This window comes from Pieris brassicae, chromosome 1 (assembly GCF_905147105.1).
Source record: "Pieris brassicae chromosome 1, ilPieBrab1.1, whole genome shotgun sequence".
NCBI classification, from domain to species: domain Eukaryota; kingdom Metazoa; phylum Arthropoda; class Insecta; order Lepidoptera; family Pieridae; genus Pieris; species Pieris brassicae.
In genome coordinates this window covers 15,470,206-15,487,543 of record NC_059665.1, presented here as the reverse complement: position 1 = coordinate 15,487,543, position 17,338 = coordinate 15,470,206, and the positions used below count along the sequence as shown (strand labels likewise).

The 17,338-nt window shown below is 33.5% G+C and overlaps 2 protein-coding genes and 1 long non-coding RNA gene across 3 annotated transcripts; all 3 read right to left on the bottom strand.

Annotated features, from left to right (window-relative positions):
* Positions 1–662: 662 nt before the first annotated feature.
* Positions 663–5,187, bottom strand: LOC123720832. The gene is made up of 7 exons (XM_045677617.1): positions 5,011–5,187; positions 4,196–4,336; positions 3,691–3,775; positions 2,694–2,883; positions 2,255–2,281; positions 1,190–1,435; positions 663–891 (listed from the first exon to the last, which is right to left on the bottom strand). The coding sequence occupies exons 4-7, from the start codon at positions 2,733–2,735 to the stop codon at positions 757–759; spliced, it is 450 nt and encodes a 149-aa protein (XP_045533573.1). The 5' UTR covers positions 2,736–2,883; positions 3,691–3,775; positions 4,196–4,336; positions 5,011–5,187; the 3' UTR covers positions 663–756.
* Positions 5,188–5,510: 323 nt separating this feature from the next.
* On the bottom strand, positions 5,511–11,057 carry LOC123711414 (adenosine 3'-phospho 5'-phosphosulfate transporter 1). The gene is made up of 8 exons (XM_045663996.1): positions 10,895–11,057; positions 10,291–10,401; positions 10,036–10,139; positions 9,578–9,762; positions 9,123–9,347; positions 8,346–8,496; positions 7,620–7,948; positions 5,511–7,307 (listed from the first exon to the last, which is right to left on the bottom strand). The coding sequence occupies exons 1-8, from the start codon at positions 10,915–10,917 to the stop codon at positions 7,161–7,163; spliced, it is 1,275 nt and encodes a 424-aa protein (XP_045519952.1). The 5' UTR covers positions 10,918–11,057; the 3' UTR covers positions 5,511–7,160.
* Positions 11,058–13,469: 2,412 nt separating this feature from the next.
* Positions 13,470–14,159, bottom strand: LOC123712053. The gene is made up of 2 exons (XR_006754040.1): positions 13,996–14,159; positions 13,470–13,807 (listed from the first exon to the last, which is right to left on the bottom strand). It is a non-coding gene; the product is annotated as an uncharacterized LOC123712053 (long non-coding RNA).
* Between the last annotated feature and the right edge of the window lie 3,179 nt (positions 14,160–17,338).

The following is a 17,338-nucleotide window of genomic DNA, read 5'->3' as shown; positions in this document are numbered from 1 at the left end:
GCGGTTTCACTCGCTTAGATACCGATGTCGTGGTAGTGGAAAATCTACTAAGTCGGACCATAGATATATTTTTGATAACATAAAAGTTTTATTTTACTTTTCTTAGTATTTATTACTTCCTGTCAGATTATTAGATACACACTTACATTCATAATCTAATCGATATACATATTTTACTTAACAAGGAATATATTATATCTAAAATACTTTTAAATTCGTAACGTCATTAACGTAATCATTTTGTATGATGATTTGCTATTTCAAAAGAGTACCGGAGGTTTTTTTACGCCGGATTTTTCTCTCGACACTACACCCTCTGTCTTCAAAATGCAAAACTTTCTTCTATAATATTAGAGAACAGATTTATATGTATAATTTCAGTGGCTACCCTATTGGAGTTATCCAACTCGGAATAGGCCAACATACAATTACCCATGGGTAAAACATTCTTTTTGTAGATATTTAAACGTTCAAGAGTTTCCACAGCGAACGCGATCACAGATTTTGTATGGATACTTTTTAACACCTTAGGTTATACTATTGCATTTTATTACAGATCCATAATTTTGTTTAAAGTGTAATATATAGTGAAGATGAAATTTTGAAATCGTTCTAGTAGTTTTTGTGTGAAAACATTACACACATTCATACAAAAACACAAATTTTTCCTGCTAAAATGTTTTATTATTGATAGTAGTAACGAAAGTAAGTGGTAGTAACATAAAATGTACAGAAATACAAGGGCACATTTTTAAACTAGACATCAGCTGGTATCAGATGCGGCATGAAGTCGCCAGGTATCCCTTTTTGGTTCCAGCTACAACGAAACAAAGCCCATGCATGATCTTCTGGTCTATCGCCGTCAGTCTTCTCCACACAGCTCTCCAACTCCTGTCAAAATAAAAGGTTTTATTAAACTAAGCCGAGAACATGCAAAATTATATCGCGGAAAATTAGTTCAAACATATATACAACTTAAGTAAGTAATCATTTCTAAAAAATATTATTATGTCGTTGTCACGTTAAACTATCGTCCGTCCTTTATAGACAACCATTTTTTAACACAAAAAACATTTAGTTCTTTTTCTAAATGCTAGCTGACTAGCTTTTACAACAGAATATTTAATTTAATTTAAAATTTGAAAATTCACTCACTGATGTTAATAAATCATATAATAAATCCTTTCACCTTGGTGATTTTCTTAGCTGAGTTCCGTCCTAGCATAAGTTTGCTTATTACAGCAGCCTTCAACATTTTCCCATCTTTGCCGACCATCTTGCAACGATGGAGTACGCAGTAAATATAACTACGAGCAGCAGGCCCACCCTTCATGCCTTTCAGATCGACTATTAGATCCGCTCTCCCTTCGCCGACTTCCGCTAAACAAGCATCAGAATGTGCGCGAAACATTGCTTCTTGCTCTTTATCTAGCTTCTGGAAATATAACAAAAATCGAGTGTAGTGCAAAATGTTAATGTAAATCACTGTTGCAGAGTTGGCCTAAAATCTTCAACTCTCATTCCTGAGGTCGTAGTTCGCTCACCGTCTGTACACCAATGGACTTTCTATGTACACATTTAACATTCACTCGAACGGTGAAGGAAAACATCGTGAGGAAACCGGCTTCCCCAAAAAATCGACGACGTATGGCAGGCACAGGAGGCTGATCACCTACTTGCCTATTATATTGACAATGATCACGAAACAGATACAAAAATCTTAAGCCCAGACTTAAAAAGGTTTCAGTTCCACTGATTTATTTATAATTTAAATCATTGTGTCGTGTTATTTGTCTATTGTTAACTGTTTTTGTATTGTCTGTTATATAAGTAAGCAACTCACATGTTTTTAGGGGATCCTAAAACGACGAAGTTCCTACAACCATACTCATCTCATAAGAATTTAATGATGTGTTTAGTTTCACTTGTAGTTAGGGTTATAAATTTCGTAGCTACATCGAACCGATCGTAAGTTATATTAATTAATCATCAACTATTATATAGGTGATTTAATGATGATAAGACGACTATTAGATTGATTATTATAAAAACGGTTCTTAATATTTTACATAATTTTTTTTATAGAACAGGAAGCCAAGTGTCTGGAGAATCACTAGATGTTAAGTTATACAAGTATCCATCGATACTCACGCTGAGAGACGGCTAGATTTTAATCATTCGTATTCTTTTTTTCCGTAAGTATTATGATATATAATTAATATATACATAATACATTGTTGATTGTTATACTTACCACACAATTTTTGCAGTCACCGGCAACCTGAGAAATGAATTAACTAAATAAATGCTAGAAATAATAATACAATATACAACGCAACAAGTCTTAGCTTTCTCTATCTACCTCGAAAACAGGGCCAATACATAAGATTAAACATGAATTTTATACAAACAAAAACCGGAAGAGGGCGAGCTCAGTGTTTCTGGGCGAGGCACATTCCTCCAAGAACGGTTGGCCGATGGGGGAAAAGTCCTGGTATCGAGGCCTATGCCCAACAGTGGACGTGGATAGACTGAAACGATACCTCGATTGTCCTTAGTTCGATTCCTGGAGATAGTTATATTTACATGATCACCAATTACTTATAAAACGACAACGCCATTTTAACAATATAAGTATCTTATGCTAAAATTGAGTCGGCATCGCTTTTATTATTCCTATAATAAATGTATACCTGATGAAGAACTAAGAGCGTGAAAAGCAGAGCGGTCTCCATGTCTCGTCTTTCAGTCACTGGTGCGATGACAAGCACAACGGCAATAGAAGCAACAAATCAACCAGCGACACCCGCAGCAACGTCGGCAAGAGCACTCGCGCGCAATCCGCACAACACGGCCATATAAGCGCTCATACATCACACCCTGCTACCGAGATACGACTTTATATAATTTATAACTGTAATTCATATATTCGTATATTAGTTACAGGATTTGCTAGATGTATGATATTTAATACTTCTTGTAAAATCGTGACTGATTTCTTCAAACTATTACCAAAGGGGCCATTCAAGTAATACGTAAGCAGTTTTACTGCAACTTATCCCCCTCTTCTTATCAGCAAAAGAAAGCAAGGCTCTCAAAAAGATAGTACATAAACATATTATTTTTTTGTAGAAATCCTTGAAAATGCATTTCGTGTTCAAGCATAGACAATGTGTAAAAAAGTAAATAGTTACTGTTGAGCAAATAAAAAATCAAATACAGGGTATAGTGCTTACATAATACTTTAACGGCTCCAAAGACAAAATTTTATTTTAACAGAGGAGGGAATAAAAAGAAATCAAAATATAAGGTTAAGGTTTTACACACGCATATCTAGTCTATAATTTTTTTAGCTGTATAAATATTGTATTATAAATTATGTTATTTAATATGTTGATTATAATTAACCAATCAAATATTTGCTTTAATCAGCGTTTTGATAAATCGATAGATCGTGGTAAGAGGGCGACCGGTGCTTTGTAGTTCAACAAACGTCGTGTTTACAAAACAACAGACGGACGTAGTCACGAAATATTTTATAGCATCTTCGTCATATATTCTTACATATCAATGCCATTATCTATTTCTATCTATATTAATTAATTAATAAATTTCTATATCTTGTATCCCGCTAACACAAACCTCGCGAACTTCTTTCAAAAATCAACCATTATTACTGAAATTTAATACCTTTTATGGGAACCTTATTTAGGATTTCGTGTTAGATAAAGGACTGGAGGACTGCGAAACAGTTTATTCTCATTTTTTTGAACACCTGTAATAAACAAAAAACACTCAATATTCTTTACGGTAACTATTGTATTGTGTGCATTCTTAGTAACATTGTTTTTCTTTTAAATTACTCAATATATTTCAATAAAGCTTTTATGAAAAGGCGTTTAAAAAGAGAGTGCTAGAAGTATAAATGCACAGATATTCTGTAGTCTAATCATAATTTTATTATTTAATCCAGGTCATTGACTTAAGAGTCAGGTCCGTAAGGATCAATTAGTTTCGTCCTTGATGCGCTGCCGTATTTGATGAATTTAGCGACAGCAGTACTCAAAAAAGTGTAAGTAATGTAAATTAATTTTGTAATCCTTACAGAAGTTTGATAATTCAACCACAATAATAGCCTTTACTATTCTACTATGTATATAATGTAAATATCTAATAATAGCCCCATATAGCATACTGATGCGCGTGTAGTCGGTGCATACAGACGGAGGAAGGAGGTCGCGGAGTACGTGGTGGGCAGGCGCGCTGCACCACGCACGGCGCCAGACCTAGTGCTAGCACAGCAGCCGCTACCGCCCACAACATCACATACACCGCCCTAATAGTTTCAACACAATTAAAAATATTTTATCCTCTAGAAGCAGTTTAATATTTATTATATTAAATACAGCTCGACTGACACACAGCAAAAAAACACAGTCCATAAAAACTCCTGTGGTCATTAGGCTTACAAAAGCAAGCAACAGGATAATGAGGTGTCCTTAGTTTAATAAAATGTGTGCGTGTACTAGGGTACACATGTAAGAAGTAAAACTTCTTTATGAGCTTATTTTTCAAAAAAAGGATCTATATGTTACTTTACAGAAATTGGTTAAATAAAGTTAAATTGGATAAAGTTTAACAAAAGGCTTTTTTAAATAAAAAGCCAAGTCAAGTGAAAGTGTCATATCTAATCTTAAACGTAGGGAAATCAGTGGCACTGCATCCAACAGTAATCTGTTGGATGTACTATCTATCTACTATCTACTCTGTACCTATCTAAGAGACGATTAGGTGATCAGCCTTTTGTGTCCGACACACCCGACTTTTTTGGGTCTGAGGCATGTCAGTTTCCTTATGTTTTCTTCACAGAAGAGTTATTGATTTAATGACAGATATACATCGTATACTAATTAAATCTCAGATATTGTAGATTTACGATCCTAGCGCTTTATATGGAGCAAATTGTCATTCGTTACAATAGGTCAATCAATCAAGATTCAAAATACAAACCGATTAAATTACTCTTTCTAATGTTCGTTGTAGTTCAATGAACTCGTAGTAGTTGTTCACACTTGCAGGGCCCGACAACCAAAACATATTGGAAAGTTATTTAAATACAATAAATTTTATATAAATTTTGAGTCACTGAAATATTACTAAGTCTTATGAAACGTCAATTTGACATACTTCATTCATTCATTCTACTACAAATATGTTTAGACAACTTCAATTGAATTTGTTTTTTGTTTTATTATGGCAATAGTTTTGACTTTATGCCAGTTTCAAGTAAAGGTTGGGAAAATTGTATTTGTTGCTGTTGTAGTTATTGCCCCCCACAGATAACTCAAAGTCTTCAAGATAATAAACATTAACGTCGAAAGTAATAATATACGTGAATATAATTTTCATATATGCAATCACTCAGATTTTTACCTTTTCGTCAATAACAAAACAGATTCATTTTTTCCAATATCTTTATATACAGCAATGGGATTTAATAAAACAATAAAACCATTTGTGCATTGTATATTAATACCTTTTACACAACCATTTATCTACAAGTACTTAGTAGGTGTACATTATATATCTAAGTAGTAAATACCTACACAAACAACAATTATTCCACTTTTCGGCTTCTGATGTCATAGATAAAATTAATTCTAGTACTCACCTACCACACATACATTATACATATATTCGAAATATCTCATCATCACTAAATTTGTTACGATCAGTTTAGAATAATAATACACCTTCATATTGAAGATTATTATCACAAAAAATAAATATAATAAGGATGTATCAGATTAAATTGTTTTAAAATTATAGTTGATATAATATGTCATTCGTCAAAAGGGAAATTTGTTTAACGGATAAATAAGTATATTAAGTGTAGTGTATAGCGGGAATGTTAAGCTTTTAGTTTCGTTTGTTTGTAATTTTATATAAAGTACACAGAAAGTAGTAATTTATATCGACTATTTTCTGTGTATTTTTTTATAATCGCTTTTATCTTTAAATTCTACGTAGCAGTAATACCAGTATTTTATTGATGTTTTAGTCAAAATCCAGAGACAACTTCAACTATCATTCAACTTCCGTAATAACTTCACAAGTTGGCAGATTCAGAAACTAACTGCGATCTGTCAAATAAATGTTTTGAAGTGAATTGTTTGCATGTACCACGAGATTGTTGATTGATTGGAATTGACTCAAAAGCAAAAAGAGTTTGCGTTTCTTCTTGTGTTCGAACCTTTTTTAACTTAGGCTTTGCCTGGTTATAATTACACAATAAACTGTGAATCTTTCTTTTTCCACTGCTTCATTGAGAGTTACTTAGATATGGGTAAATAAACATTTTGGTATTTATACTTAGGTTGATAAACACTATATAACAATACTATGTAAATATAAATTTATTTTAAAACTATATACAATATATAACTTATTGTATATAAAATCAATATTAATGATAAAGTCCAAGACATTTACTGACCATAATAATACGTATATACGAGTATGTACATATAGACACAATAATGTCCATAAAATATATTTTACATAGTTAAATACTTTTTTATTCGAGTCGTTCGATGTTTGAGTATCGCACTGGGATTGGTATTAATATTATGTTAATTTATATTACGAACAGTGGTATTATGTAACAGTAGAGAGGACGACAAAATGGCGGACCCTATCTGGTCCAAAGATTCAATAAGCATTGATACCATCTGTGTCTCACCCGTTAGTAGTATAAACAGTTTAGTCTATAATCTTCCCAAAAACAATAAGTGTAAAAAAGTCCAGTTCTCTTATTCTCTCACACTATATACCATATAAAATCGTAATATTATTTAAAATTCATTTGTGACTTTGCACAAAAATAATTTAATTACGTTTAGAATTTTTATTTGAAGGGGAATTTTCCAATAGGGAAAATTATTTCGGATACATTTATAGTGAACACATAACTCTTATTTTAACATTAGTACTAAAATATATATCGTAATAGATAACAATAGTATTCATAAATTAACTTTTGTTTTCTTTATCGAGTACTCCTTTTGCACACAAACACCATTACTATATAGAGGCCAATCCATACTTACAGAGGGACGTTAATGCGTATATTAACATATACGTATACGTACGCGTACATCTTAGACGGGTTTGTGCATGTGTTTGCGTGCTCTTCGTCTGCAATGTATACGTATGAAGACAGCAAGAAACACTACTAAAACTCCACCAGCCCCCACCAATGATACGGGGTGACCGTACACAGCACACGATATTAGTATCGACACCGCCTAAAAACAATAAAAAAAAATTCTTCACTTGTTTTAAGTAATATTCACATACTACTTGTATCGACAACGCTTATGGTAAGTATAAAACATATTTATTTTTATTACTTGGCAAATAATTAAATTAAATAAATGGGATATACATTTCTTCATTTGATTATTAATGGTTTGCATTGGCAACTAGTAAATACAAAGGTTTCTCCGGAAATCGAACTAAAGAGCACCAGGTTATACGACTAGGGTTTACAACTAAGCCGTGGTTTAATAACAAAGATAATAAATACCTAAAACAGTATAAATACATATAAAACAAACCTGTCTAAGCGTCATGACGATCGTAAAGACAACAGCACCGAAACGGGCTATCGTCCTATATATCAACACTTGGCCCAACGCTGAACTGGCCGAGAGCAACAAGCAATCCACTACAAACATCGGATGCCGTAGCAGCGTGAGCGTAGCCGGGCGTAGAGGAGCGGAAGCAGCGGCGAGAGCGCACGAACAAAGTGTTACAGCACACATCATTTGTAGCGGTTTGAGCGTATAGCGTTGAAATAGAGCGGCCTGCCATGACGAGGTGAAACTGTCACATGCCATGTATAATGCTAGAAGGCAAACCCCCGAAACACCCATGGCTGCTGACGCTGGAATAAATAGTATTAAACATCTTAAAAGAAAAATATTACATTAATTTCATACAACGTTTCGAGTGCTACAACAAAAAAGGTCGCACACATATTTTCTAATTTGATAAATTAAATAATAAAATATTTCGTTTATAAAACAAGAAATCATCGCCTTGTATGGCGTGGTGCTTGATGGCTGGAATCGATTCAAATCACTAATCGTTTCGGATTCGAAGGGGAAGTTCTAGGACTGATCACTGGGCCAAAACCTATTCTTTATTAGCTTAGAGGATATTTTCTTATATCCAAAAGAAATAAATTTAAAAAATGTTACAATTTATGGGACATAGCAAAATGCACCTTAATACAAAGTATTAACCCTTCCAATAAGTTAATTAACAAACCACTTTCTAACCATGTGTGTTTTCATGTGTACTGAATAGGAACAACGCCATTCCAGCGGAGATTAGAAGAGCTGTAATATATTCGTAGGTCTGATAGTGTGCACGAGAGACTATTTTCCCCATCACCATTACTGGGATCACTTTACAGGATTTCGACAGCACCTGTAAGACAATGTATTATCGCTTTTTTTTTCATATAAAAACCATGTGACGAAATAACTTATGGATCGTGACGACTATATAGATAAAATGTTTTTTTTATTTTATGTATAATACAATACAGACATGATTTACTAGATATTTAGTAACTATATTATTACTATTTTATTACAATACAGGATAATATAATACTTATTACAAGCATCAGATTCACAGCACTTAGATTTTTTTTTTTGGTTGAAAAGGGCAAAAATTATAACAGAATGGCAACCACGACATGGTAAAATGAAAAGAGGCGATATAAAAAATAGGAGGCACAACTTGGACAAAATGAGCCAGTATTAGAAAATAATGTAAGCAGCTGAAAGTGGCCTATATATCACAGGACACGCTGAGCACCAAAACCAGCACATCTCACGTATTAGATTAAGTTAGGTTATGTATATAATACTAGGTGTCATTAATAAAGGGTTAATAATAATAAAATGCATGAACAGCATTAATTTTCATTCACACCAAGATTTTTTGGCTCATCTTACAACAATAACACACACACAACTTTAAGTATATTTTATATATAAAGTTTACTTTATTTTGAGATGAAAGCAAGATATAATAATAATATTTACCTGTGTTGGAAAGCTGACATACTTTAGCGCCTCGTACTGACACCAGGCACTGACAATGTTTGTGAGCGAGCAATATGAAAACTTATACAATGGTGCTGCAAATACTGGTTCCCCAGTCCAACGCAAACGACCAAACGCCAATGCGAATGCTGATACCCGATTTATCAGCACCAAGAATTGGGAATCGTTAAAGCGGGACACAAACCCATCCTTCCAAACATATTCCTGACAAAAAAATATAAGACTAAAGTCTTTTATGTAATCAATTTCACTTACATGTTTACTGATAAAGAGGAAACTTGTCATACATTAATATACACAAATTATAATTTACGTTCAAGAACATGCATTATTTTACTTTCAATGTTTATTTGCAAATTTAAAAGATAGTTTTTCCTTTCCCATATTTTGTTCAATGTCAATAAAATAGTTCTTTTAACCAAGAGATTAATTACCTGTGTCATAATCTTTTCCTGTAAGAGGCCCCAGATAAGGTAGGAACCCATAAGGCCGCTAAAACAAATTATCATCTCCAGTATCTCCCTCTTTTCATCCTCCTTTGGTTTTATTGTGTCTGGGATTCGCTCATTTTGTTCTGCATACAATGTGTGAAGTGCTCGAGATACCCAGGTACTGTTTGCTAAATAATTTTAAAAATATTTATAGGACCTTAAAATGGATTTAATTAATTTGAAACAATATAGAAATTTCTATTCTATCAGTATTTTGTTTACATAAATTTTTCTAACCTGCTTACTGTGCTAATAAGTTTTCTGCCTAACTTTACTGTAAACATAATATCACTATCAGTAGATAAAAATTCCAAATATTTATTTATTGTTTTACATATCATACTTCTATTTTTTAATTGTCATTTAAATACAATAAAATTAGATTATAGGAAATCACTTACATATTTTTTCAAAATAGTTGATTTGCTGAAGATACTTGTATAGGAAAAATGCAGGTAATAACACTGTTGAGTAACCTACACAGTTTAACAATAAGCGGAAGACCCTGAAAATATTAACTAAATTAGTATACACCCTTAAACTTGTTATTATCCTGTGTTCAAATAACAGGATCTAGTGATTATCACTATAAAATACAGAAGGCAAAATCTATTGACTTATGTATTCATAACAAACAAACTATAACAACTACTTACCAAGAGTACTCTGACTGTGCAAGAATACCATTCTGCTCATATAAACCCAGTAGCTGGTGGTAGAGCTGCCCTAAGAGCCAAATTACAGCTATGGAGCATGATAACACCAACCTGAGCATATTTATAAATAAGATATTTATAGAACAACAAAAGTATTAAATAAGTACAAAATTTAAATGAGAGAATAATAATTTAAGCTGGTTTAAAATTTAGTTTAAAAATAATTTAAATTTGAGATAAAACACTTATTAAATGAGATGAGTACACCATACTGACTAGAATATTAATTCTAACTGGGAATAAAATAGTGTGGCCAACTGTCTGTTTATAATATATTTAAAATAAATATTTTTTTGTTGTAGCAGCAATGTTTGGCCTTGGTTTGTTAAATAATGATAAAACTAAATTACATAAACACTACTTAATATTAATAATAAGTGCTGACATCAGAATTGTGTATAACTCAAATATCGCTGTGCAATAGTTTGTGAGTCAATGACCTCATAAAAAATAAATAATTTAGAATGCATCTATACATTTATGAACTGTTAGAAAATAGAATCTAAAATATCGGTATTCTATAATTAAATTTGAAAAATCTTACCCTATTTGAATTTTCGACCTCATTTTTTAATTACATAAAGTCTATTCATATAGTTTTAAACAACAATTAACTACATTATTTTATTTATTAATTGTCAATTATTGTAAGCCACTTATTTACTAAAAATATTATTTCTCAGTCGACAGCTTAGTTTACATAGCCGTCAGGCGCCAACCGCCAAGTAAAATCACATGATTGTGTCAGTTTCAAATAAAGTAGTCAATGTCAATCTTCAAGTTCTATGGTAGGTAAAACATAAAAGGGGAAGACAACACTCATGTTATTAGGCTACATTAATTAATCTATTTTTTTAATTTAATGCCGGTTCATTTTCGTTTTTATACCTATGTTATACCTGCACGATATTATTACCAATAAAAAAGTAGCCAATGTTATGACTTTATTCTGTATTATATATATTAAATCCAGGACGACAACGACATCTTATCCCGGCCAATACGCCTCTTGAATATCGTGGCGAAGCTACGGCAACGCCATCTGTCAGTTAACGGCGGCAACTCGAGGTTCACATATGATTCGCATAAAAGTCACTGCACGTTTTGGATGTTTGTTTATTTAAAACAGAATAATCGATATTTAGACTTTTGTAAGTAATTACACGAACCAAGAAATATTCTTTCAAATTTATATTATTTTTACTACGTATTTAATTGATTGTAAGATGGATTATCAATACGATAACTAGTAACGGGATGTTCAATTTATTTTAAAAATATAGGGCATAAACTTTTCCAAAGCCATCATGTTCAGGAGGTCGATAATGGTGGAGAAGGAATCATCCGTGGAAAAGTAATACCACAGACCAGAGTTACTTACTCGACTGTACGACGTAAAAGTGGAGGTATGTATTAATTTTAAAATGAATTCGTAGTTGAGTAATAATCTAAACAAATATATTTTCAGCAACTTTTCAACCATCCCTGCAATTTATAAACGGAAAATGAAGATATATTTCAAGAATATATATTGAAGGAATAAGTATTGTTCGGAAATGTGGAACCGAAAATAATTTCATTTATTTACTAATTTATTATTTTATCGTTTTGCATCTAGAATATATTATAGATACTAATACAATGAAATAAAAAATAACTTGCACGTAACTCTAAAAAATGCAAGCATTATAATTAATCACGATTAATATTGTGCATGTTGGTTTAGATTTTTTTTGTGCTGGTTTTTATGCGTGTATTACTTAAAACCATGGAATACCGTCAATACAAAAATGAATTTTGAATACGGCATTTTTTTTTGCATTTTGTTCAGCAATTCATGTTTGTACATACACGTTAGTGTTTGTGTGCCTTTTCCCGCTCTTCCCGTTTATAGAAACTGATTGTTTTTCAGGTGAAACTAGATCGTACGGTACGAAGGACAGAATGCACTTGCAAGGCGGGTTTATCGGTTCTAGGGTGCAAACATGTAGCAGCGGTCTGCATTTTTATTAATAATGAATTTACGCAATCGAAAACCGATCAAGCGCAATGTTGGAATCCGCCTCGAGAAAGTCAAGTAGAAAAATATAAAAAAGGTTGCACTATCGATCAAATGTTCCCAGGTAAGGAACATCTGATTGAACATTCAACTGGTTGAATAACATAAGCCGTACAGCAGATCGCACGTGAAACGCCCACGAGTTGCTTAAATCTGCCATAACGCCGCGACACTAGCGTTATCCAAGAGGCGTATAAAAGCGGGTTCTTAGAGCGGATTACTATTTCGCATCATTATCGTGTCAAAAGCTGTGACGGGTACTCTGTTACTCCCGTCCAGGTTACGATTAAGAGAACTAACTAATATCGAAATTGCATACAAAGACGATCACGTGACGATACGTGGTTAGCGGTAATAAAGTACAACCTCGTTCGAAATATTAATAAATTCACTTTACAATTTTAAACAGTATCTATCCATATTAGACTGACGGACCTGCTAGTTTTATTTAAAATTATACCTGTGGTTTGTTTTTACATACGTATAGGTTGACAACAGTTCGACAGAAATCAAAATAATTTTGTAGCTTTTTACAAATTATATAAAAATAACTTTTTAAAACATAACTAAAAATTATATATAAATATTATTCTTCGAATGGAAAACATACAGCGATTCATGCATGAAAACAACGATGATGTGGTGTGATGATATAGCGATGTTCCTTTTGGAATTTTTAGCCGCTCTCTGTGCGGTAGCAGTGTGTGGACCTTGTTTTCTAGCATGTGCACGTAGGCTTATACTCGGCGATGAACTGTTAAGGTCTGGAGGGCACATCATCCATGAAGCCGAAGTGATGGGCTGTGATGAACCAGCTTGCCCCTATTACAAGAAAAATGTAAAGTACCTTATGGTACCTGCTATGAAACGAAGACAATACAATTCACCAGCTCGTCCATGCCGTCCATAAGTCTCTGTTATGTAATAATTCATTGGTAGATTTTTATAATAAATGTTTATTTATTGTGTGCACTTGATTCGGAATATGAATAATTTATACATTTACCTACGTTGTATAGTCGTTTTGATAATATATAATTTCATAAATTTTAATAACGTAAAGTTTTTCAGATATTTATTAAGTTTTTATAGTTTCACAGGGTATAATTGAACACGGGATATTTGACTTATAAATAAACAAACATGTAGACGAGGGTGGACCATAGATATGTGATGGAGATATTTGAGTATTTTTTAATCTTCATAGGGCTGCTGACCGATTCCTTCATTATCAACGTGAATTTCTGGATCCTTTTTATATTTAGGACTTTCGGAGAATGAAAAGTTTTGTGAACATTTTGTCATTTTCTGTGTAGGAGTGATGGGTCTTTTATAGAAAGATTCGTTGTCTATATAATGGTTTTCATATCCGAGTGTGTATCGGTACTTGAAGCTTTTCTGCAAGAAGTTATTAAACAGATACGGTTATTATGTTTAAGGGATTTACTAAACGAGTACAGATTTGACTGTTCTAGGAAAAAGCTCTTTTTAATTCAAAGGGCTTCTTAAACTTGTATTCCAGAGAATGTAAGAATGTTACAATGAACGTTGAATCAATGCAGAATTCATAGGTAATATGGACTAACCGAACAAACTGCGGCCAGGACGTGCTTCCGCATAAGCAGCAGCAGCGCCGTAAATAGCGCTGCTGCCGCATGCAGAAACGACATCTTCATCTTTAAATTAGTTATTTTACGGACATATTTTGTGGTAGGAATTTATTGGGTTGAAAATACTAAATTTTGACAAAGTTGTCATTTCAGTTTTAACATAGAGTCTATGTAAGGGTAGGTTTTATAACGTTAATTATATAATATCAGCCCAGTATTTCTGTTCCCTTCGTGATTCTTTTCTGTGTCACAAAACAAAACAAAACGCTCACATAAGCTCACAAAACAAGAAATGAAATAGAGAACTCATGTCTATTCTCTCTATATTTCCAAATATGTTAAAGCCTATTATATCAACTCTATTTTTTAAAAAGGTAACGTAATTATTGGCCAACAGCATGGATGGAAGAAGAATGGCTTCTCGTCTTTACCGACAACATATTAGCTTAGATATTAAAATCCAAAAGGACACAATTTATACGGACTTCCAGAAAGCTTTCGATAATGGAATTAAAGGTAATAATAAACTTCGGTGCTTTGCTGCTCACCTGAGGTAAGCGTTTAAAGAGTCAAGGCGATCCAAAAATATTTTTGCACATATTAAATTACCAAATAACAGTCAGTGAACGTCGAAGCTTTATTGATTGCCCTTTGAAAACTATGCATCGGCGAGACAACCTCCGCACTCCTAGCTCTTATGCTCCAGCCAGGTCTCTTCCTGTTATATATTTGATTTACCTCTTTCTCGTATTAATACCTCGCACACATAAAAAGAATGTGTAATTCGTATTTCAGTCACTTTTTCAATGTTGTACGTACTTCACAATTTTTTTAAATACACTGGCTGTCCGAATCACGAAGGAAAATCGCACGGCACAGTTCAAGGCGCGGAGAAGCCAAGAGCCCATCTGCACGGTCATTTCGTAATACCGTATAGTTGGGAGATACAAACTCAGCTATGGATTCGTCACATCCCGTTAATGTGACTGCACACAAATCTACAGGGATTGATGAGATACTCATAACACATCTCTCATAACATGATCTCAAAATCCACACCCAGTCACGATATTCAATATTAATCGGCCATTTATCTGGTTTACACGTACCTTGTTAACAGGTGTATTTCATCTCAGGATGTACACAGGCATCCGGTATACCGCAGGGCTCTATAATCAATCGATCGAATTTTTAGATTTTATTGTAATTACAGTAAAACCCGCTTAAGACGATTTCTCAGGGACCCTACCAAAAACGCGTCTTAAGCGAGAAAGCGTATTATGCGGGATATGGAAAATATTACTTACTACATATTATTATGTATTATATTCTAATTTTGGTATATATAGGTATTACATTATACATTTATAAATTACATTCAATACGTAGTGTAATTATAATGACATTATTTAAAATAACCACTTATTTTAGTTTGACAGAAAGATATTAATTCATTAGCAATTTAAAATACATAATTCAACTTTTTCAGTGCGTTTTCGCTTTGATCCAAAGAAGCTACATAGTGTCTTAAATCATTAACAGCTGATAATGCCTGGGCGTTTGACAAAACCGGAGTTGACTCATCATTATCTCTTAGGGCCTCGTTTTGTGATTGAATTTCGTACGGTGCTACATTGTCATCAATGGAAGAATTTCCAGGAAAACCCTGCAGTATCTCGGGTCGTTCACGAGCGGGCGGGGAGGATCTTATGCGAGAAATCGTACTAAGCGTGATCGTCTTAAACGGGTTCTACTGTATATAAGTAATGATTATAAGGCAAGGCGCGACCCTGACGTTGTGAATTCCAACTCGGGCTGGGAAATAATGGATTTTTCTATCTGCGTTTGCATACGATGAAGGAAAATATCGACGGGAAAGCAGCTTGTTCAAGAAGGCTGATCACCACTGATCTAAACAGAAAATTGGTACTAAAATCTGAAGCCAGGACCAAGGGTTGTACCGGTACTTATTTACTTTATAATTTCGAGAGAGTAGCTTCCTTATCTGATGGAAAGGTATATATAAAAATGTTTGGGACACATTGTAGCAATTAGTAAGACTACGTACGTTTTTTGTAAACACAATTAATTTGGTGAGCTTCTATCGTTATTAAGTTAATGGCTTTTCGCCGTTGAAAATATATATCTGAACCATATCTGTTGAGTAAAAGAGGTTAAGTGAAGTACCCGCTGAGTTATGTTTTAGTCCATTTTTAGGAATCAGATAATTCTATAGTTGTGTTTTTTGTTGAAAAAGCTAAAGAATTACGTTACGTGGAGCGGTCATGTTTAACATTAGAGCTGTGGGCACCCACAGAAGAATGGAAAAGCGGGACTTTCTTTGCGGTGCTCCATTAGTAGTAACGATGCCTGGTGATGTGAATACCATAGGGCGTAGTTTAAAGTTGTGGGCTTTGCAAATGCTTTCCTAAAATCTAAGTAAATATTGTATGGTTCAACAGTCAATTATTAAAGTAGACGTCCCATTTGTTTATACGCCAGTTAGAAACATTTCTAATGAAAACTTTTTTGAATTTCAATTTTAGAGCTCATTGGTCATATAATTGCATTCATTTGTCATTTGTTTTTGTGAATTGGCGGCAAATCTAAAACTCTTGTTACACGTGAAAATGAACCTAACGCGAGAAAATTTTCGTTCAATGATTTATTATGACTTTCGTTTTGGACTTACTCAACAACAAAGCTATGATAGACTGTGACTATCATTTCTTAATGAAACCCCATCTCGTGCCACTATTTACAATTGGTTTAACGAGGTTAATCGTGGACGTAGCAATCTCAATGATGATTCGCGTGAGGAACGGCCTTTAATAGCGTCTTCTGTGACGCATGATAGAGGAATATAAGAGAGTGACCTATCAGCAGATACGGACAAGCCTAGGCATTGGTATGAGTTAAGTCCAAAAAAATATTACACGAAGCTTTGTACCAGATGGATTCTGCATACTTTAACCGACGAGCAGAAACACCTCCGCATGGATTGGTGAGTATTTGACTATGACAGGTGTCGAGATAATGAGTCATCCGCAATACAGTCCTGACCTGGCGCCCTGTGACTTTCATAATTTCTACATTAAGCCGTTTTTCATTTTCTAAACATTTTCAGTGTTACCTAGGTAATTCATAAAAAATGAGTTTATAAAAGTTCACTAGCTACTCGTATTTATAAAATACAATTAAAAATAGTTACTAAAACCGGTTAAGCTATAAGTGACTCTGAGTGTAATTAACTTTAATATATAATACCACATGGCGCCACCTTAAAGAAGTTATAGGTACCTCTAGTCGGTAGGGCTGA